This window comes from Triturus cristatus, chromosome 3_2 (assembly GCF_964204655.1).
Source record: "Triturus cristatus chromosome 3_2, aTriCri1.1, whole genome shotgun sequence".
Taxonomy (NCBI): domain Eukaryota; kingdom Metazoa; phylum Chordata; class Amphibia; order Caudata; family Salamandridae; genus Triturus; species Triturus cristatus.
The window spans coordinates 559,972,245-559,995,809 of NC_140584.1; the positions used below are offsets into that span (position 1 = coordinate 559,972,245).

Consider the following 23,565-nt stretch of genomic DNA (forward strand, 5'->3'; position numbering starts at 1 on the left):
TAAAAAAGGGGCCAGAATACAACCTTGCCTCACCCCGCTGGTACATGGGAAGGATTCAGTCAGCCCCCCCTCCATATTATAACGTACCATTGCGGAGGTGTCCCTATGTAATTCCCTCAAAATGTTAATCAAGCCCAAATCTATCCCCAACTGTGTCATCATTGCCCAGAGTTTATGCCTATTCACGTGATCGAAAGCAGCTGCCAAATCCATGAACCCCAGGTAGATAGCTTCATTGCTGGCCTTGGTGTATTTCGCTACCAGCATATACAGGTTCAGGCATTGGTCACTTGTGGATCTCCCTATTCTGAACCCATACTGGGTGTCCGAGATGATATTATTCTCCTCAGTCCACTCAGTGAGACGGTTCAGGATTACCCGACCCAAAATTTTAGCTGACACATCGATCAGTGAAATTGGTCGATAACATTGTGGGTTGTCCCTATTCCCCTTTTTAAAAATCGGGACAATTATAGCCATGGACCAAGTTCGAAGAAGGCCGAACCTACAGGCTGTATTTATCACTCTAGTGAGTATTGGGGCCTATAGCTCAACATTACTCAGAAACCGGTCCGGTGGTGTCCCATCCGGACCGGGGGCCTTGTTTTTTGTCAGCCCCTCAATTCCCACAGTGATTTCTTTTAAAGTGAAGTCTACTTCCGGCCCCTGCTTAGCTATCTCCCCCTCCTCTGGAGCGAGTGCTGATCTGTAGTTATATAGGCCCTTAAAGTGTGCGAGCCATTGAGCCGGGAGAATATTTGTCCCGATCTCTGGAGCATTGCTGTCCTGGAAACAAGGTTTATTAATTATTCTCCAGAACTCAGTAATGTCTCTCCTTTCTGCAGCCTCTCTTAGATCAGACCATACTTCACCCTGGAGAGTTTGTTTCCTTCTCTTAATCTCCTTCTTATACATTAATCTGCACTGGGCTACTTCTTTTTTGTCCCTTGGCCTTTTCTTAAGACTACATTTAAGTTCCCTTAAGGCACGAGAACAGTCATTATCGAACCACCTCGGGCAATCAATTTTCCTTACTGCGGCGCTTGTTTTTAGGAGCCCATCTACCAGGTTAGTTACATGTCCAAATGCTTCAAGTAACGGGAGTCCCTCCACTGTGGGGTCCAGGCACGTATCAATGGGAATTTTCCCCTTGTCCATAAGGGATTTGTAAAATTTTTCCCCGTCTATTTTCGACCACCTGAACCGCCTCCCCTGATCTGTTACTCTCTGGGAGGTACTACCCTGCTGTTCCCTCCTATACTGAATCAGATAGGACAGCTCCATTGTCACAGGGTTGTGATCACTGAAGGGGCTCCAATCAATCTCTACAGATATGATCCTATGTTTTAAGAAACTAGATGATACAATATAATCAATAAATGACGAGCAACCTCGACCCTTAAAAGTGGGAGGGAGCATTCCGTCTTTATCTAAAACCATCATATTCATCGTGTGCACCAGATCATAGGTGTCTAAGAGTTTGGTGAAGGCCATACCTTCTTGTGTGTGGCAAAAATGGGGTTCGTTCTTAGCTGGACAATGTGACCATTCGGCATCCGTAGGAAGTAAAGCTGGGCAGAGATGACAATTGAAATCACCCATAACTAGAATAGTGGGAGCTGGTACCCCCTTACTAGCTTCTATCTCTTGGTTTAATCTGCGGTCTAAATCCTGGAGGAATGTATTATCTTCTCCTGAGGTCCCCTTATTATAGATGTTAAACACAATCAACCTTCGCCCTTTTTCCCTGTACCGCACGGCCTGAAAAGCCTCTGAGGACCAGGTCGTGCCTGTCCATGCACCCTGAAGGTTTAGGTCCACATATGTGGACAGGCCTCCCTTAGCTCTACCTGATCTTGATTTTTGGGCTGGGACGAAGAAACATTTATACCCTGGCAATTGGAAATGACTATTATCAACCACCCAGGTCTCGTGTAAACTAATTATCTGAAAATGATTTATATACCGCTGCCACTCACAATTATTAAATTTACTTGCTAGTCCAGCTATATTCCAGGAGATGAGTTGTAAGCCTACTTCGTTTTTGCATGTACCAGCTATATCGGTAGGATTAAGTGTTATACTAAGCACTCCTTCTGTTGTTACTATATTTCCCGATGCTAGCCCACAACCCGTTACTGTTTGCTCGTTTCCCCTGTCCCTAGTCTCACTCGGGGCTAGGGTGTCTCCCACCCCTGATGTGGCTGTATGTACTAACGTGTTAACTGTGCTTACCCCCCTACAGTTTCGTGGTATATCATCCTTCTCCAAAGGCCGGGAGGTTAGGGGGGCATAATTTTGTAATAAATCTATTCCTGTCTCTTGCAATTCCTCACGAGTCATGTTCCTCACTGTACTTCTATGACGGGGATCTACTGTGGGTAGGGTGCTATACAGTCAGTCGATCTCTTCTAACGATGCCAGGGGGCTAAACCTGTTTCTCCAGCTAGATGGTTCAGAATACCTCCATCTAGGGCCATCACCCATATACCCTTGGGCCCTAAGGGAATTAGGTCTCTCCATAAGTCTCCCAGATGGTAAGGCCTCGTATGGTACTGCCTGCCTGGGATAAAAGTATCCCAATGGAAGTGATATTATGCGACTAGAATAATTAGTTGTTCCGCGTGCCAAGATATATTCCACTATTTTCTTGTCCCTAAAGTTGACTATGATGCAATTGCCCGCAATATCCTTACCTCTAGTGTCTACCCAATCTACCCTTCTGACATGTAAAATTTCCCCATTTCCATTTTCCTTACTATTCAGGGGTTTAATATTATGGAGCCAGTGTGTGACCTTATTATGTAAATTTAAGTGTGTCTCCTTCTGGTCGCCCTTTAGTTCTGGTACACCTGCAAGAACTACTACGTAGGGGCATGCTTCCGGCGGCAGATTGATTATGGGCAGGACACTAGGTGATGTCATAGGGGTGTCAGTATCGGGCTGCTTTGCTAGTTGCACTTTTTCAATTCGGGACTCTTTTGTTTGTTGCAGTGTAGGTAATGTTTGCTCAGATGGACCCTGGCCAATGTGTGGTACCCTTGTATTTAAATTGATGGCTTTACCCTGTTGCATCGAAGAATTCGGTGCTTCTTGAGTAAGCCTCCCTTGGTGCTGACCGACATTCTGCCCCATTGATTGAGAAGCCATCTGTGGGACTGTGATAATATCAGGAGTAACTAAGGTGTTATGCGGTTCCGCTAAATTTCCCAGGGTCCTACCTCTGTTTTTTACCTCATTCAAGATTTTATCCAACCTGCTAGCCAATGGTTTAATTTGGCTTGCTATGAATGCTTCGAGGTAATTTTGTAGGTCTAGCCCTATTTCAGTCGCCCATAAAGGAGGGACAGATACCTGGGCCACATTTTCTACACGCCCCTACCTTGAATTACATCTAGTTTGACTTAAAGGGATGCAAAGTCTACTTTTCTTCTCTTTCGCCTTTTTTGTGCGCGTGGTCCGTTTCCTGCTCCTCAGGGGTATATTATTGAGGACCACTGCCCCCGTATTTGACCCAATATCCTGCTGTGCACAGGGAAGATCTTGATCAAAAGGTTCTGGTGAGCAAAACGGGGAAATAGTCACAGCTTCGCTTTCTGCTTCTAACGTTAGGGCGGGATGCTCCAACGGTGGAATTAAAGACAGGCGTCTCTCTGTGCGCTCGATCTCACATGATACTGCCCCGATTGCTTTCTGCAGCATACGGTCAATAGCTGTTGGCTTTGGGACTGGGGATAGATCTACGCCTTCTCCTGGTGACTGACGCAAGGGCGGTGGAATACGCTTTCCTCTAGCTGAGCGAGTTTTAACCTTGCTTACCATGTTATTGGAGCCAGTAATACAACAGCCAGTCTAACAGTCAATGTCTCGCAAGTGTATCAGGCACCAAATCACAATACACAGTGTTACATATACAGCTCCATGTCAACCAACAGTAGATGAAACCAGTCCCTTACTTGAGAAGACTTCCACGAGGGGGGGCCCGGCCCGGCCTCCTTCGGTCCCTGACGGCCACAGACGGCCCGCCCTTTGCCCGGCGCCGCCCGCGCACGTCCCGCGTCGCGCGTCTCTACAGGCTGTAAATACACCCCGCCGTCAGGGGGAGTGACCGCTGGTCACGAGGTCACCCCGCTCTCCCCTGGTCCACGTAGTTGCTTCCCTGGGTCCGGTGTCAGCGGCAAAGAGGCACCAAGTACGCCCCACGAAGCGTCTCCCGCGAAGCGCGAGTTGCAGATAAAGCACCCGGTGCAGGGGGGGAGTGAGCGCTGGTCACGAGGTCACCCCGCTCACCCCTGGTCCACGTAGTTGCTTCCCTGGGTCCGGTGTCAGCGGCAAAGAGGCACCAAGCACGCCCCACGAAGCGTCTCCCGCGAAGCGCGAGGCACGAGTTGCAGATAAAGCACCCGGTGCAGGGGGGGAGTGACCGCTGGTCACGAGGTCACCCCGCTCACCCCTGGTCCACGTAGTTGCTTCCCTGGGTCCGGTGTCAGCGGCAAAGAGGCACCAAGCACGCCCCACGAAGCGTCTCCCCTAGACTTAATATCTATTGTTAGGCCAACAAACTCAAGGTTATTGTGGAAAAAATAAAATAATTATCTTTGGGAAAGACTCAAAATCGTATAAGTGGTTATTGGGCAATAGGATGGTGGAGGTGGAATTCTCTTACAAATATCTAGGAAGGATTTTCATTAAAAAACTGACTGAGATCTACATAAAGAAATTGTGGCAACGTGGGCAGCTTCAACTGCAGGAGGACTAGTGCGTTTAAAGAACATTTGAATACTTTTGGTGGGCCATCTTGGGCCCCGCTTCTAACAGCCTGTAACTTGAGTCCCCTCTCATTGACTATATGGGGCTGAGTTATTGACCCTAAGCGTGGAGGCAAGCTGGAAGAAGTGTTAGGTCTCCAAAAAAGCGCGATGGGCCCGGCGATTGAAAGGGGGTTTGCAGGCTTGGAAATTCCTGGCCTACAAATCAACCCTGCAGTTTTAGGATAAACTCTGGTCATCAGACGTTCAAAAGATATCAGTTCTCTGTGCAACTGAAATTGCAAGGAGTGAGCTAAGATGGGCAGTGCAGGTCAGGAATAGATTTGGAAAAATTGCTGTGACTTTAAAAATAGAGAAATTTAAGATGACTGAGGCCTCCCGCATTTCGAAAGGGAAATTAAGAGGCCTGTAGAAGTTTCATGGTTGTCTGATGTAGGGTATGTAAAAAGTACACCCTCTGCAAATTATATGATGGAATTCTGCGATAATCAGAACATGTTCCTGTATATATCTGCATTGGCAGATGCTCAGCTACGTTTGTTATTATTAACATTTTGTGTTTCTTTGAATGTTCTGTACCCTAGCCGGATATATTTAACACACGTTTGGATGCTGAGAACAAGTGCACGTGTGAATTAAGATTTCAACATTTTTATGTTCAATTTTAATTAGACTATCTTCGTTTTTATAGATCTCGATGTCTGATTTAAAACCGCTTTTTATAAAATATAACATATGTCCTTGCAACAAAGTACTTGCACTTTTGGTCAGTGTGGACTTGTTAGATGTTGCATGTGCCCTAACAACATTTTTAAAGATAAGTTTGGTCTAGTAATGTGGTGATTGTATATTTTAGACCTTTTAGCTTAGCTGATGTGGCATCCTATGAAATGAGTGTCCCAAGGGATATACAGTGATACATGTGCATCTTGGTCTTGCTCTTGAAAGAGGACTCTCTGGGGTCCTTTGATTAGGCCGAGTTTTGGACCTTGAAATGGGTTGCGGAGGGTGGTAGGGTTGGGGTTAAACTTTAATGTGTGTTACATGTATTTATTGCTTCACAGACAACTGTCTAAACATTAATAAAATAACTTGAACATATTACTGTTGAACACCAGCAACATCAGTACACAGCGATGCCATTCAGTCTCGATGCTGATACTCTGCTATTCACCAAAATCTTGGACCTGGAGGTGGCCTTTATGTATCAGCAGAAAGTTCACAGCTCTCCAGATCTAAGTGATTTTCTCATCAGTGCAATTTCAATGGAGGATGTCTCTTTAGTAATTAAAAAAAAAGAGGTCTCAGTGGATAAACTTTAGTTACAGAATCTGGGATGATGCTTTCAACAAATCAAATGTTTCAGAGCATCAATAAAATCAGATCAAGCCATTGATGTGTGTAGCAACAAGTCCTGTGACACTGGATTTTAATATATGGTATGCCACGCAAAAAATTAGTTACGATATTATGTTCAACATAACAAGGGTGCCGTAGAAAGGTGAGTGGTGACAGAGCAGTGTTGAATTGGTATACAACGAATGACAAGGCTATTAGTAGTACAAGAGAAAAAAGTACTTGGCTGTATATTTAGAATGAATGTCAAATTAAAGTTTAGTCGGTGAATAAAACTCAATATCTGTTAATTGTCATTGATGAGGTAGCCTATGCTTACAATAGATGTTTCGACTCGGATAATTAAGAGTTATATGAGGTCTTTGTTACTACGGCGTCTTGGGACACTGTATAACTACCATTCAGAAGGTCATTTAAGCAATAAATCAACATCTTGATAAAAAAAAGAAGCTTTAAAAGTCTTCCAAAATGACTCATACCTCTAAATAATATAACTAAACAGCAGGCTATTTAAAGAAAGAATGAATATACAAGTCTGATCAAGGCTCTCCCGCTAAGCAAGTGCTAGTTGCCCAGAATAAGCAGCAGGACAGACTCCCTGTTTATCAAGACATTGAGGGAGAATGCTGCTTACTCCTGTTGAATACTGGGATTGTGCCCTGCTGCTTACTCGTGTGCTCATCGCATTCTCATGAGAGGACCTTTGAAAAGACCGCTTTGGTAGTTCTTCCTGTAAATTAGCCTGCACGTTAACCTTTTTTCAGATTTAAGAATAATTTTATGAGACTTTGAATAAGCGAGGACAATTTTCATGAGCAGTTGGAGCACACAATAGACACAGAGGAACAAACATGTACCTCCGCAGATGAAATAAATGTATTACTTGGATAATGACAGAGTGCTAACCCTGTAATGGGTCAGAAAAGGCATGGTTATGGACGTGCACACCTACATAGAGTGCCCCAGCTGTGGCGATATCTGGATCCTTAGTACTGATTTTTCTTCATGGGTGAATATGGCAGGGGCCCCCGTAGTTTACAAGGGCCTGCAAAGCTAAATAACTGAAGGATATTTGAAATATAAGCCCCGAAGCAAGCAAGACTCAACACTGTGCAGCTCAGTTTGGTGATGGAGATCATGGGGGTAGGTTAAGGGGGGTGTTTGGGGTGTTACACCCCTTTAATAGATGTATTTTCAGATGAATATTTCGGTACAAGTGTTTTCAGTCGGGTATGGTCAGGTGTCTGTCGGATTTCACCAGGGATTTGTCACGCAGCACCAAATCATGGCTGCGCGCCCAGGGGAAAGTGGAGGCCACCCTAGGCTTTACAGCCCCCCCTCCTAAAATTCCAGCATGGTACAGTCTGGTGCGATGGATAGGTGGAGGTGACACAGGATTAGTTAAGAGAGAGACCTGGTGGTGATAGGCTTGATAGTGGTTATCTGGTGCAGTGCCTTGAGCAGCTGCCCATGCCTAGCGCAGGCCCTAACTTGCACCTGCCATGGAAAATCATTCACACACTAACTTTAGCACACTCACACCCCTTGCTGAGGAGCAGCTACACTGCAGATCGCACTCACCCCACACACATGAACAGTCACACACTACCAGAAACACATGTGCACCTTTCACAGGTGGACAGAACTGTTCCCACGAAGAGCAGGGTCAAGACCGATTTGCATATAGCTGGGTCCAAACTGAGGTGGAATGGTGTGTAAAATAACGATGGATTTTTGTATACTTTAACAGCTATAGAAGCAGTTTCTAGCCAAAGAAACAAGTTGCTAATATCAAAGCATCTTCATACGACTACTAACTGTCAGCTAAAATGTAACTTTATATTTGTCTTGCTTCTTAGGTGAAAACTGGAAAACAGCAAGATTTCAACATCCATCAAAATTGCATATACTTCAGCCAATGGATGTCCAAGTTCAATTATCCAAAGCTATGGTGGAGAAGGACAGCAGGATGGCCAAGTATGTGATTTTGAAGATATTGTCTGTCTCATGATAGTGACAAGAAATGACAAATGCTTACGTTATGTCTCTCTCAAGCATTATCAAAATCTTGCGCCTCTGATCTGAGATCTTTGAGTATGTATGGCCACCACAGTTGGTATTGAGTCCCTTCTAACGAAGAAAAATAGATGAATGGAGTACTCTGAGTTGAAGAATGGCAATTGAAATTCTATCTGAATAAACAAAAGAAGCTGCTCGTTGAAGTTTAGTGTTTAGAAAAACCTATATCAGCGACATACTGTGTTAGTATTAAATCATCATTACATTTCACCAGCTTGGGTTTAGATTATCCATTTAATCGATTACATTGTAAGACATTAAAAATGTACAAGGAAAGGGTATTACTTAGAACCCTGCAGGACCTTCAGTCCCACTGAATAATTGAAAATGTAGGGGGCCATCACAACGATGTGCTGCAGTAGCTGTTCAGTTTGCATTACTCCACGTATAGAAGGGTAAAAATGGGCAAATATAATTTAATCATTTGCAAATAGTCTGGCGTGCGACATGCATTGTGTCTTAGGTTGGCATTTGGCTCTTGTTTATGAGGTAACAAAAATGGCTGTACCATAAAAGAATCTGTGAAAATTGGGTTCAGCCTGGAGGGAAGAAACCAGATGCATATTCTAGCAGCTTTATAATGATCTGAGACGCTTAGCTAAAGATTCCTTACCTTAGAATTCTCCCCAGGCTCCAGACTGGATTTTGACATTTTTTAGCAGTACACCGGCGTGTCAATAGAGGGCATCATACGACTCCGTACCGGCAGCATCCACGTATGTGACATCACAGAGTTCATATAAGCCCCTCCCTGATGCTCTGACATCAGTTTCGTCTTTTATGCTCTTACAACCCGGATCCGGAGAAGCGGTTACTTCAGGCAGTTTTTGGCCTACTGCGCTGTTTTCATCGTTGAAAAAGTGTGCTTTTTCTGTTTTTGTACGTGGTGCTTGGGAGAGCACCATGATTCAGAGGAGTGTGCCTTCCACCAAAGGTGCTGCGGGAACTTCGGTTGAAGCTCCTGTCGGATCAGCTCTCACATTCACTGCGTGGTTCATTCGCGGGCCCGGTCCATGAGCCGTTCCTGTAGACTTCGCTCTCCATCATCGTTCCATGGTGCATATCAACTCAGGCAGTCGAAGTCACAGTGTCCCCTGACCTCATTGCATATAGATTCCAACTTTCATGTCTCCTCCCACTTGCCGGTTGAGGACTCCGTACTTGGATCTTCACCTGGAGCACCGTTGGGGCTCAAGGAGGTGACAGGTGTCTCGACAGTGTCCACGCCAGAGAGTTTGCCCTCTGCTTCAGTTAGGCCATCCGGTTTGATGGTCAAATCCATCTCGTCAGTACACAACCCTTTGCAGCTCCCTCCTTTGGTGCTTGTATCTAATAAGCTGACGGCATTGGCGGCACTGTTTGACACATTCCGCTTCCTCTTTCCGATGTTGAGGCATCGCCAACTCGCCGCTGGTAGACGTTGAGTGTTGAACAAATGGTGCCGCCTATCTTGGGCACCCTTCTTCTGCTTTCTGTGGAGACCTCCAATGTTTTTCCTTCTGAGGAACACTGATTAGGGGATGATGGGGATGAATCAGGGTTTCTGCACCCAGTACCTGATGCTGGTCAGCCTCTTCTGGAGGATAACTTGCTAACTGAACTGGAGGAAACTAGTGGATTAGAGTCTTCCCTAGCCTTGGGCCTTCTTTCCCCTCCTGGTCTTACTACAGAGGAGAATTCCTCGTTCGCTAATATGCTAAGGCGAGTTGCTCTGATTTTATTTATTTATTTTGAAAGATTTATAGAGCGCAAACAAGATCCTTGCGGATATCAGAGCGCTTTACATAACAACCGGCTGTAAGTAGAACAAACAAAAGTATGCAAGTAAACAATCATATAAAACCATAATTCGTGCAAATATAGTAGGAGGATTAAAGCAAAGTGATGTATATTATAACAGGAACTAAAGACCTCAGGTCTGAGAAGATAGTGCTCATGTAAATTTTGCCATGAGAAACGCTTTAACTTCTTTTTTGAAAGAGGCGGTGGAGGCATTCCGTCTGGTTTCAGGGGGAAGAGTGTTCTATATTTTGGGCGCCATCCCTGAGAAGGATCGTTTATAAGTTTTCAATTTGTTGAACCTTTGAGGTTTCAGTAAAAGGTTTTCAGCACTCCTAGAAGACCTTAGACCACCAGATATTGTCAGTTTCTGCGCGAGGTAGCTGGGAGAGCTGTAGTGTAATGCTTTATGAGTCATGCACGCAACTTTTAGGTGGATTCTAGCTTCAAATGGAAGCCAGTTCAAGGTTTTTAAGTCCGGGGTAATGTGTGCAGTTCGAGCCAGTGATGAGTCTTGCTGCAGCGTTGATAGATGCTCTTAAGGGCGCTGTTGCAGCTTTTGGGAGGCCACACAAGGAGACACTTCTGTAATCCACACAAGGGATAACTAGAGCTTGTACTGCCAACTTGAAGTCCTCGACTGGCAGGAAGGATTTCGCCTTCCTTAGGGTATTTATCTGGAAATTAGCTCTCTTTGTAGCGTTACTGATGTGTTTTTGCATCATGAGGTTGTTGTCGAGAGTGATCCCCAAGGATTTTGCTGAGTCCACGATAGTTGGTTGCACGTTGAAAGCGGTGAGCTGTTTGATCAAGTCGTGCATTAAGGGGATCTTGGCCGGTGGTGCTATGAGGAGGAATTCTGTTTTTAGTGCATTTAGTTTGAGATGATTTTCTGATAGCCAAGACTGGGTGATCTTAAGTGTGGAGTTGAGCATATTAATGTCTTTTAGGGAGTTGATCTTGAGGTATAGTTGTGTGTCGTCCGCATACATATGAAATTGAACATTGGATGTTTGCAGGATTTCAGTGAGCGGTTCCATGAACAAGTTAAATAAGGACGGTGAGAGTGCGGACCCTAGCGGCACCCCAAGTGATACAGGAGAGGAATTGGAGAGTGCGTTGTTGACCTTGAATTTTTGTGTACGGTTATGCAGGAAGGATGTGAACTATTTTAACACTGTGCCAGACAGACCCATCCTATGCTCCAGGAGATCTGATAGTTTCTGGTGTTTGACCGTATCAAAGGCTGAGGAGAGGTCTAGTAAGATGAGTAAGCATGATCCATTCTGGTCAAGGATTTGTAACGCATCATCAAGAATGTGTGTCATGGCTGATTCAGTGCTGTGACCAGCTCTGAAGCCTGATTGGTGTTTATTTAGGAGGTCAAAGTGATCTATGTGATTGGTCAGTTGTCGGTGTACATATTTTTCCAACAGTTTGGCCAAGGTGGGAATACTGGAAATGGGACGGTAGTTGTTAAGGTCAGTAGGGTCAGCTGTGGGTTTCTTTAGGATAGGTGAGACTTGGCCTACTTTGAGGGAGTCCGGGATGCAGCCTTGTTGAAGTGAGCTGTTAATGATTTTGGTCCAAAGTGGAAGAAGCCAAGGCGAAAGGACTTTGACTGCATTAGCCGGGAGAGGGTCAGTGAAGTGATTGGCCGGTGTCAGGCTGTTGAGAATCTTGCCTAGGGCGTCTTCAGTGTACGTCTCAAAGGAAGACCAAGCTGCCTCGTTTTTAGGGCAGGCCTTAGGGGGGGAATGGCATGGTGTGGGTGTAAACGAGGTGGTGATTACCGTATGAGGAGCAGTGTGTAGTGGTCTGTCATTAAGGAGATCCTTTATGATTTTGTCAGTCTTCAGATTGAAGAAGGTAGAGAATTCTTCACAGTTAGGTTGTGGGCGAGCTAGGTCTCGAGCCCGTTAGGGTGCTTCCTTGCATTGATTTTTGACTAGCTCGAAGAGTTTTTTTGGGCGGTTTTTCAGCTTGGTCTAATTGATGGCTGAAGAAGTCAGCTTTAGTGCGCTTAATTTTTTTGTAGTATGCATTTCTCTTTTTCCTAAGCAGTTTGAGGTGGTGAGCCGATGGGACTGATCTCCAATTGCGTTCTGAGGACCTGAGGGGTCGTCTGTCCTCATTATGTAGAGCGTTGTACCAGGGCTTGGAATCTTTAATGGGAGCTCTCTTAAGTTGCAGAGGGGCTGCCTCATTAATTATTGAGGTCATAGCGTTGAGATAGTGATTGGTGAGATCATGGACGTCAGAGGTGCTTAAAGGGGGCTGGAGCAGGTTGTAGCTGGAGGAGGGTAGTGAGTTGGGGTTGATTTTTTTTTCAAGTCTCCTTTCCAGATCTTTGGTTTTGTGGGTTGCGCTGAGTTGAGTTTAGAGGTTTCTTTGATATGCAAGGCAATAATGTGATGGTCCGACCAGTCACATGGTTGGATCGAGTCCACCTGGATGACGTCAGCTTTGGAGATAATGAGATCAAGGGTTGATCCTTTATTGTGTGTCGGACTAATGCAGGATTGGATGAGGGCTAGATCATCCAGGAAGTTTTTGAAGCTGTTGACCCCTGAGTCATTATTGTCATTCCAATGGAGATTGAAGTCGCCTAGGAATATTTGGGTGTTTTGCAGCCCGTTGTTAGAGGAGATCAAGTCCATGAGGTGTTTGATGAAGAGGAGGTTGTCTCCTGGGGGATGGTAAATGATGTGGAGTGAGCATACAGGTTTGCCCTTGCAGCTGATGTTTAGGCATAAGTATTCACAAGAGGGGAAAGTGGGCGAAATGGCTCTGTTTATGGTGATGCTGCTGCGATGTATACAAGCTATGCCGCCCCCTTTCTTGTCCGTTCTATCTAGTCTAATGATGTCGTAGTTAGGTGGTACGAGGATGTCGAGGAGAGGGGTGGAGGATTCTGTTAACCAGGTTTCAGTAAGAAATAAGATGTCAAGCTCCTGAGAGATGATGAGGTCAGCTATGTTGGCTGCATGTCTGGAGGCTGATCTGCAGTTTAGCAGAGTGCATTTCAGATGGGGTGCAGTGAGGGAAGAAGGGGGGACTTGAGGGACAAGGATTCTTCTAAGGTTATTATCACAGACTCTGTTGTTGTGTGTAGCGGGTTTGCAGGGGTTGGGGGGGATAGTCGGGCTGGTTATCTGAGAGGACGTAAGGGAGTTGGGGAGGGACCTTCCTGCACTCGTCGACCGGCATGGGACAGCCCGTGAACTGCTCTTGTGCTCCTGCATCGGCCCTGGGATCCACAGCTGCTGCTTCAACCTCACCGTGCTACAGCAAGAACCTCTGCCAATGGCTGAAATTGTGCTCCTGTGCCTCTTGGTCACTTCCAAAAGGTTTGGACTCTGTTCCCTCTACTTTCAGGTTCTTCTTGTCTGGATTCTGCTTCCTGGTTCCTCCAGCCTGGTCCAAGCGACTCCGTAGCTGCTGATCTTCCACGAACCTCCCTTGCCGTCTGCAGGTGGTTCTGACACCACTTCATCCCTATGCACCTGGGCTCCCTAGTGTAGTTTTCCTGGTTCCTGGGATATCGACGGGTGGGGTGGCTTACCAGCCCTCCATGACCCAAGTGGTTCTTTCGAGACCCGGTGTAACCACTCTGCACCCGATCGCCTTGGGGTCCCTGGCTACTCACCTTTGGTGGTTCTCTAATTCCCCTGGCGTCCTCCCTCTTTGAGCACTAGTCCCATGTTGGTACTTACTTCACATCCCACTATTTTAGTATATGGTTTGCCCCCCCTAACCCTCCACCCTATGTGTTTTTCTTATGCTACTTACCTATTTCTGAAGTATTTCTTCTGTGTATTTGATATCTCCGGACAGGAGATATACCAAGTTAGTGTCTAGTCTGTCTTAATAAATAAAAGGTATTTTTGCCCTCACCTAGTTTGGTCCTTTCTTGTGTGAAAGCTTACTGACTGACTATAGTGGTAAATATATACCTGCTTTACACCCCACTGCTACCCCATGAGAGCTCTGGTTTTCAGGGACCTAAAAACTTTCACTAAGGGTTGCCTGGACTCAGTGCACAAATCCTCACCATAGGTGGACACTATATACTGAGCTGGCCTCCTAAATTGCGATCTTAGACGCTGTTCCCAAACATTGTAGGATTCCTTGACATGTCTGTTGCCATCACTTCCAGGCGACACCCGGAGCAAGCTTACCCAGTTGATCCAAGATGGACAACAGGCGGCTAAATTAATCATGTTTGCAACTAACCTCCTCTTTTCAGGGGCTGTTCAGACCCTTTGCTTGACATACCTTATGATGGCTCCCAACTTTTCGGTGCTCAAACCGACTCTACCTTGTGACGTTTTCATGAGAGTAGGGGTGGAACAAAAACTTAGCTCTTGCTCCTGCTTATCACCCTAAATCCACCCATTTCAGTTTGTATGGGCAAGTTGGTCCTTGATTTATTTTGCGATTGAGCATTCCATGGCGGTGTCCCTGGCTGTCTGTACCACCTACTGATGATACCCGGTGTGGTATTCCTGATTCCTGCAGGTATTATTCTCATGTTTCTTACACTATCAATAACCGGTTATTTCAGTTTAGACTCTACATGGTTTTAACACCTGTTGCATAGGTGTTCTGTTTCTCTGACCGTGCCCAAGAGATAATTTTTCGGTATTATTCTTTTCTGGTACGAAAATAACTATCTGGGTTTACTACTCTTTAGAGCACTTCTGTATGCTACTCACTACTTATGTGAGGCACTTTTGGTCTAGAGTTTACGAGGTCGGACTCACATTCTCACTGCTGGAACTTTTTACTATCCCACTTCACGTTGATAAATAACGTTTAGCATCCCTTATAGGGACTTTTACTTCACTCCCCGTGGGGGAGTTTCTAAATAGCTTGTTGCTTGAGATGCCTATCTCGTGAATCTGTTTCTCCTTGATCTATTCAGGGATTTATGATACCCTTCTTGTGTAATTCTGTTTTGCCTAAGGCTCCAAATTTCGACCGGAGAAGGTGGGACATGTGTCAAAGTCTCTACTCTGTTGTCCACATTACTGGCCTGGCCATTATTTCCCACTAGGACTTTTTTTTTCTATGTGTCCTTCATTTCTTTAGCGAGCTTCTCGCTCTTCTTCAGCCAGGTGCACTTTTAATGGACAACTCTGGTGCACAGGTTTAGCAATAAGAACTATATAGACTTGATGAAAAATACACTGATTTATAGGTCACAACATGAAATGCCCTAATAACATCATGATTTAAATGTGAATCCATTTTTGAAACACTTGTCTAAATGTGTACAAACGCACCAAATGAGAAATAGGTAACAACTTGTAATGCTGCATAAACTGTTTCTGCATATTCTGAGATGAGAGATGAGAGCAGAATGTAATGGGCACTCAGCCCCCAAAACGCTAATGACACACAGTTACCAACTATACTTTAGATAAGATCCGATGCTTGAACTTTTTAACATCGGTCATGGGATTCGTGGTTATGAATCAAACGTGCACTTGTCACTACTAAATGACAAGCGCCATTTGAAAGATATCGTATATATCCTCTGCTAACTCATTACATCATCTATGGAACATGCTATTAACCACCACAGCTGTGTGTAGAATAAAATAAAGGTTATTGACATTGAAAACAGTTAGACTACCATACCCAGAATGCATTACAACAGCTTTAATATGCATTAGCATATAAGGTAGAAATTGAAGTAGGACCAATGTAACAATTTGCCGTGATCAGGAACTACGGTTCGAAACGCGTAGGAAAGAGGAACACGACTTGAAATAAAATAACATCTTTTCCAAGAGGAGTGCCGCGCCTCTATTTTCGAGAGACATATATATATATTACCTACTGGCGGTCGCCAGTAGGTAGTTATAGTTAGGACCCTTTTACCATAGGAAATCCGCAACATTTTATTTGGAATAACTTTGGCGCCGGTCGACGAATACTCGCGAAATTTTCAAAACTAATGGGGCGCTCCGCTCCTACCCTGAAAGTCTCGGGGGGATTCGTCAAGCGGGGGCTGAGAAAAAAGGGAGGTCCCAAAACGCGTTTTTCCCATGCATTTTTCCATCGGACCTTTAGACACAGCTACAGCCCGAACGGCTGAACAGAGTTACTTGAAATTTGGCAGAGAGGTAGTCTACAGGTCAAGGAAGTGCCTTTTGTAGGTCTGGTGTAAATCTGTTCAGTAGATCCTGAGAAAATAGCATTTAAATCAATATATATATCTGTGGCAGCTTACGGTGCGCTTACCGTGTGCTTACGGTAAGCTTACCGTACGCGTACGGTGCCGTGATTCTGATTGGCTGTTAGATCTTAGTAAACATTCGAATCGGTCGAAACCAGTAAGCGGCGGCCGCCATTTTCTCTCTCGCACTCTGAGGGGGGGAGGAAAAACAAAGGCAAAAAACATGTAAAGCGGCTGTTTATACAGCTCCTAACCACATAGCCTTGATTAAGGTGTCCCAAAAGAACCCCCAATGCAAAAAATTCAATGTTATTTTTTTTCGAAAAAACGCCGATTACGCTTCCGCGTACAGTAAAAATTATTTAAAAAAAAAAATTTATCCACACTTTCCCCACCCCGTGTGCAAAAGATTCCCGAAGGGCACCTTTTGTGCATGGCATACGGATGAAAGAAACATTTAATATATTACCTTTCACAACGAAGCGCATAATATGTCGTGCGTACATGGCCCATCCAGCGTAACGTGGGCACGCGGTGCGCGTAGCGCACCGCGTGCCCACCGTGCGTGCACGGCACTAACTGTGTAAAGTGGGCGCGCGGTGCGCGAAGCGCACCGCGTGCTCACTGTGCGCGCACGGTGCGTGAAGCGCACCGTGCGCGCACGGAACGAACTGCGTTAAGTGGGCGCGCACGCCACGAACGGCGTAAAGTAACTTAGCATTTAAAAAACCGTACAAATTCACTGAAAAAACCATAGGTTTCACACATGCTATAGTTAGCTGGAGATTTTACTCATAAAAAACCAATGAAATTCCCCCGTTATAGTTAGTGCAGGCAACTATAACTCACGCGACCGCAATCCTCTGCTGATGACATATGTGTCTTTATGAAAAAAAAATATTTGTAATATATGTATAGCTAAAATTTAATGGAAGAAGACATGGGCAAATAAGTGTCTAAATACAGTATTAGCATCAGCAGAGGATTGCGGTCGCGTGAGTTATAGTTTCCTGCACTAACTATAACGGGGGAATTTCATTGGTTTTTTATGAGTAAAATCTCCAGCTAACTATAGCATGTGTGAAACCTATGGTTTTTTCACTGAATATAGTTAAGACCTATTTTCCATAGGAAATCCGCAACATTCTATTTAGAATAACGTTGACGCCGATTGACGAATCTTCGCGAAATTTTCCAAAGTTTTGGCCAGCTCCAGTCCGCTCCTATCCTGAAAATTTCACAGTGATTCGTCAAGCGGGGGCCGAGAATAAGATGGGTCCCAAAACGCGTTTTCCCCATGCATTTTCCCATAGGACCTGTTGACGCAGCTACAGCTCGAACTGCTGAACGGAATTACACCAAATTTGGCAAAGAGGTAGTCCTCCGTTCACACTCGTGCCTTTTGCTTAAATGGTGTAAATCCGTTCAGTAGTTCCTGAGAAAATCCGAGTTAAAAAGATAGCTATATCTGGGCGGAGCCTAACCACACATCTCATCGTGAGATCTGATTGGCTGTCAGTACTTCATCCAAGAAGTGTTGGCAGCCATCTTGAGACCAATATACATGATAGCACCTCATTAAAAAGCATTGCAGTTAATAGAAGATTTTAAGACTTTAGTTTCATTATAAATCATTTGTTGATGGTACCATAGTCATTTTAGGAATTGTGGTGTGTTCTAAGGTGATTTTACCATGTGAAAAAGCCTTCTGCTGTGATATCATGAATCATGTTTGAGAGAAAACTATTTTCTCATGCTTTTCCCACAGAGGTTTGGAAGGTGATCTATAAGCTAAACTGAGAGCATATTTTTTGTAATTTCACATTATCTTTCTCAGTCATGTGAGAATGAAGTTTGACATTCTCAGTAAAACATGTACATCCAACAAGGGCAGAGACTGTCAGTTGATTCCTTTGTGTTCTACTGCAGCTTCCCAGAGTGTTCTAACGAACGACTAGAGCGCTAACAGTCTTACTTATGACAAAAGTATGGCACACCTGAAGCCATCTTGATTGGAATAAAGTGGTAGCACTTAAAACATTTAATTTACAAAGGAACAAAATGAGGGGGTTCATTTTGCCATAGAAATTATGATTAGTGCTGCAGAAAGAAAAATTAGGGCACATTTTGACTTCTCAAACCCTCTTCTATTTCATAAAAAAATTCTGACATGCAGACTGAAACATGCACTTTGAATACCAGCAGCAGACTTCCCTGGTGAGCAGTAGCTTTACTACAGTGATCTAATGAGCAACTAGAGTGCTAACATTTAGAATTTATGGCAAATGTGTGACACATCTGAATGCGCTCTTGATGGAACCAAAATAAGAAACTGAAAGCATTTCCTACTGAGGAGACTGCAGTAAATGAGGAAATTAGGAAACTTCATAACAAATAAATCTCCCATGATGGCCACCAGAGACAAAAGAGCCCAATTGCAGCACAAATATCACCCAGATGTAGCCCACATGTAGCCCAATGACAGAAGTGTGCAAAACACTTATTTTTTGTGTATTTGCAGTTTTATATAGTGCAGACTTGTCAGGTATTGGAGTGCTTTACATGAGCATTGGTTACATCACACAAGATCAAATTCATTTTGGTTGTAGACATGGGGAGATTAAGTGATTTTACCAGAATCACAGAATGTTGAGCTGAAGCAGAAACTCCAACCTGGTTCCCCAGTTGCAAAGTCTGCAGCTCTGGAAGTAATACCACATCCTCTCCCCTAGGTGCAACATTTAATCAAGTGGTCAACTGGATAAAAAAACATAAAGTTTACAAATAATTTAAAAGTTCTTTGTCGCTATTTGAAAACTCAGAAAATATGTCCTCATTTTAGTTTTTTAGAGCACTAACCATAATTTTGATGCAGATAAGACCCTCTCATATATGTAATTTCTAAAGGAAATGCTCTAGGTATTAGTTTTGATTACATCAAGATGAAGTCAGGCGTTCCACACTTTTGTAATAAATATAGAATGTTAGCAATCTAGTTGTTCATTGGGATACTGTTGAGAGGCAGAGGCCAGGGGCACGGACTCTGAAAAAATTGAAGGCAGGTAGGAGGGTGCAGAGGCAACAATTTGACCACACTGGGCAGGCAGGAAGGGCAGTGGCAGCACAACAGACTATGGAGGGCAGTGGAAAGGGGGGCAGGGGCAACAAACCAACAATACAGGACTGGCAAGAGAGGCTGTGGCAATATAATAGACCATTGTGGGCAGAAGGAAGAGGCAGTGGTAGTACAACCATACATGCCAACAGACCCGTTTCAGCCAGGAGACGTCCAATGTTTTTAGGCTCAAATGGCCTTTATTTGATCTGTCTCCTGTCTACGATCTCCTCTTTTTCAATGTAATTCAAAGGGGAAAATCAATACCCCAGTTTTTTTCAAAATCTCCCTCTTACCAAGTTTAAAATGTTCGCAAGTATGGTACATTGGATCATGGTAGGCAGGAGGAATTGGGATAGGGACATGGCCTCGGATAACAGAGGACAGGAGGGACATGGAGAGGTGCACCAAACTGACCCTACAGGGCAGGCATCAAGGTTTGCAGCAGCACAATACACCACACAGGGCATGCGGGACAGGAGTGCAGCACAACAATCCATAGAAAGCAATAGAGAGGGGACAGGACCATGCACATGGACAACAGAGAACAGAGGGGAAAGAGGCAATGGTAGCTAGCTGACCATAATGGACAGACAGGAGAGAAAGCTGCAGCATAACAGACCATAGAAGGCAGGAGTGACGGATCAGGGGAATTACAATGGAACAGACAAGCCAGGAGGGAGGGAATAGGGGTATGCACATGGAAACAGAGGGCTGGGGGCAAGGGGGCAGGGCAGGAGCAGCAAGATGACCATGGAGGTCAGGCAGGATGGGCACTAGAAACAAGACACACCATGGAAAGCAACAATGAGACTATGATGGCATACACACAGACCATGGAGGGAAGTTGGGAGGGGGTTAGGGGCGGCTAGCTGACCACACAGGGAAGGTGGGGGGGGGGCATGGCAGCACAGAAGACCATGCATGGCAAGCGGGAGGGTTAGTGGCAGCACAATGGCTATGATGGGCAAGAAGGAGGGTGCAGGGGCATGCACAAAGGACCATGGAGGATAGAAGGGAGGGTCAGGACCTGGGCACAGACAAGAGAGTTTAGGGGAAGGGGCCTCACAACAGACCACGCGGGGCAGGCAGGAGGAGCAGTTGCAGCACCACAGACCAGGGAGGGCAGAAGGGTGTGGCAGTAAAATGGACCATGGATGACAGGAGGAAGGGGATAGGGGCATGGCATGTGTTCAGGCAGGGTGGAGGTGGCAGGGACAGGTTACAGTCATCTGACAATGCTAGGCAGGTGGGAGGGGATTGGCAGCTCAACAGAACACTCAGAGTAGATAGGAGTGGCAGGTCCATGGAACATGGTGGGCAAAAAGGATGGAGCAGGGGCATGCACAAAGACATCCGAGGGCAGGGGGAAGGAGAATAGGGGCAGCAAGCTAAGCACAGAGGCTAAGCAGCAGGTCAATGATGGGCCATAGAATTGGGCAATGGAGGGCAGGAGGAGTGGACTGGTACATCATGCTAAATGGAGGGCAGTGGCAGCACATCAGAACATGCATGGCAGGAGGGAGGAGGCTAGTCCATGGATTCAGACAACAGAGGATAGGGAGGAGGTGGATGGGGCAGCAAGCTAACTGTTCAGAGAAGGTGGGTATTAGGAACTTTACTGTTTTTAAATTGTGTGTCTGTGCGAACTACTTAAAATATGAACAAGTATGTAGCATAATCTCACTTTTATTCAGGAAGAAGAGGACGTTTGTGACTGTGACTCTGGGTTCACTTGGCAGAAACACCCCCTGACCCTCCACCCCCATCGCAAAATGTAATGCCCGTGAAAAGGGTAGGTGGACGCAGTATTATATAGAACATAGTCCTGAGAGCACGATTGAAAATGAAAACTAGACATAGTATATGGTATACACTATGCACCAAAAAGTGTGATATAAGATGTACCGGGGCGTGAAATATAATATGCAATACATTGTGCGCAGTGACCGATTCATTGGAGAGCGCGAGATAGCACAGTCACTAGCGCGTGCTATGCGATATGCGCCTTGGAGTGTAATATGCACAGGGCAGTGTTGTGTAACCTAACTAGTCTCTAAAGTTGTAATATAAAATATGTGCTGGGGAGTGTAACGTTGCATATGTGCTGTGACAAAGATATGGATCCCAGATTGTAATATGTATGGCATAGCGCTGTGCGTTATAACATAGGCATCGAGGAAGGCACGTTAGATGGGGCAATATAACCCGTGCGAAGGCGACATATTCACGGGGTGGTGTTACAGTGCACATGGGCTAGAGAGTGCCATAGCATACGCACTAGCTGGTGGAATACAACACAGAGGTGTGTGGCACTCGGCGGGCACTGGTGGGTGTAACACAGCACTGGGCTCAGCCAGGAGCACGCTGTGACTCTCAAGTGAGGTTCGCCTCCTTTCCAGAGAGTAAAATAAAAAGTATTACACATCCGGCGGTGGATGTGTGTTTTATTAACCGTGAGGGGGGTTTCTTGCATAGTTTGGTCGAATTTTTGTCGAATCCCCTTTGAATGGCTTGGTGTGCGTGTGTATTAAATGTGCCCGTCAATAGCTACCCATTATTGTATAAATAAACAACAAGGGTGTCTACTTGGAGAGTACCCACCGGCGGGGGCGCCGGGATTAGGCATGGTAGGGCGTCAGACATGTCAGAGCTTCACTAGCGGTGTAAATACATTCCACGTGGATTCATTGTATGCATAGTCGCCGTTTAATGAATATCACGCAAATCGTCATGGTGATAGGTACATACGGTTTGTCCAGCATGTCCTAGGTGATTCTATAAATATATATATTTTTTTAAATAATAAAAAACAAAGGCCGGCCCCGGGGGATGGGGTCCCCGGGGCCATAAGTGGCCTGAGGTGGGGGGCACCGCAGCCCCCCTCCTAAAGATTTAAAAAAAAAATTAAAAAAAGGCCATGACCCGGGGGTTGGGGACCCCAGGGCCGATTAAGGCCTTGGGAGGGAAAAATTTATTTTTTTCAACAAAAAAAATTAGGGTGCAGGCCCTGGGGGATGGGGTCCCCAGGGCCAATAAATTAGAAAAAGAAGGGGGGCCACACAGCCCTCCTTCTAAAAAAAAAATAAAAAATAAATATAAGACCGGCATCGCGCCGGAGGCCACGCCCCCTCCTAGCAGCACTCTGCAAACGTGCCCCCTGGCCAGTTGTAAATTGGGGAATTAATTCCCCTTCAATACTGAGGGTCCCTGAGGGCCAACTAGCCCAACAGGTATCTCCAGTAAGCGCCAGGGAGCTGCGTTGCAGACAGGTGTTCTGAGGCCACGCCCCTTTTTACACCTCTATGCAACGCAGCTCTGTGGCGCTTACTGGAGGTACCTAGTGCGCTAGTTTGACCCTAGGGACCCTTAGGATTGAAGGGGACTTAATCTCTCAACTTAGAACGGCCACAGGGTGCGTTTACACAGTGGTGAAGGGAGGGGACGGGGCCTGAGGTAATGTGTGCAAACACGCCCTGTGGCGCGTTATAAATTGGGGAAATAATTCCACTTCAATCCTGAGGGCCCCTGGGGGCCAACTAGCCCACCACGTGCTTCCAGTAAGCGCCACTGCTCTGCTGCGTTGCAGAGAGGTAGTGCAGGCCGTGCCCCTTTTTACACCTGTCTGCAATGGTGCTTACTGGACATACCTAGTGGGCTATTTTGCCCCTAGGGACCCTCAGGATTCAAGGGGACTTAATCTCCCAACTTAAAAAACGGCCACAGGGCGTGTTTACACAGTGGGGAAGGGAGGGGACGGGGCCTGAGGTGACGTGTGCAAACACGCCCTAGGGCAAGTTATAAATTGGGGAAATAATTCCCCTTCAATCCTGAGGGCCCCTGGGGGCTAACCAGCCCACCAGGTGCTTCCAGTAAGCGCCACTTTTTACATCTCTCTGCAACGCAGCTCTGTGGCGCTTACTGGAGGTACCTAGTGGTCTAGTTGGTCCCTAGGGACCCTCAGGATTCAAGGGGACTTAATCTCCCAACTTAAAACAGCCACAGGGCGTGTTTACACAGTGGGGAGGGGATGGGACGGGGCCTGAGGTGATGTGTGCAAACACGCCCTGTGGCGCGTTTTAAGAGGTTTTTTTAATCCCCTGCCCTATTGTATACTGGCTCTTACAGAGGAGGTCATGCTAATCACAGGGGGACCCCAACTCATAGTGTTCCCTAGTGTATGTAGGTGTTTTCACTGTATTCTGAGTGTCTTTTAACATAGCACTGGCTCTAGGACTGGTTAGTCAGACTCAGTTACCACCAGTATCCGTCTGAAAAAG

The 23,565-nt window shown here is 45.6% G+C and overlaps 1 protein-coding gene across 1 annotated transcript in view; it reads left to right on the forward strand.

The window, feature by feature from the left end:
• VPS13C (vacuolar protein sorting 13 homolog C) overlaps window positions 1-23,565 on the forward strand; it is a 2,873,871-nt gene that overhangs the window by 710,207 nt on the left and 2,140,099 nt on the right. Inside the window, exon 22 of the mRNA XM_085648297.1 lies at window positions 7,985-8,102. Coding sequence (XP_085504423.1) covers window positions 7,985-8,102 — 118 coding nt within the window. The remainder of the gene's footprint in view (window positions 1-7,984; window positions 8,103-23,565) is intronic.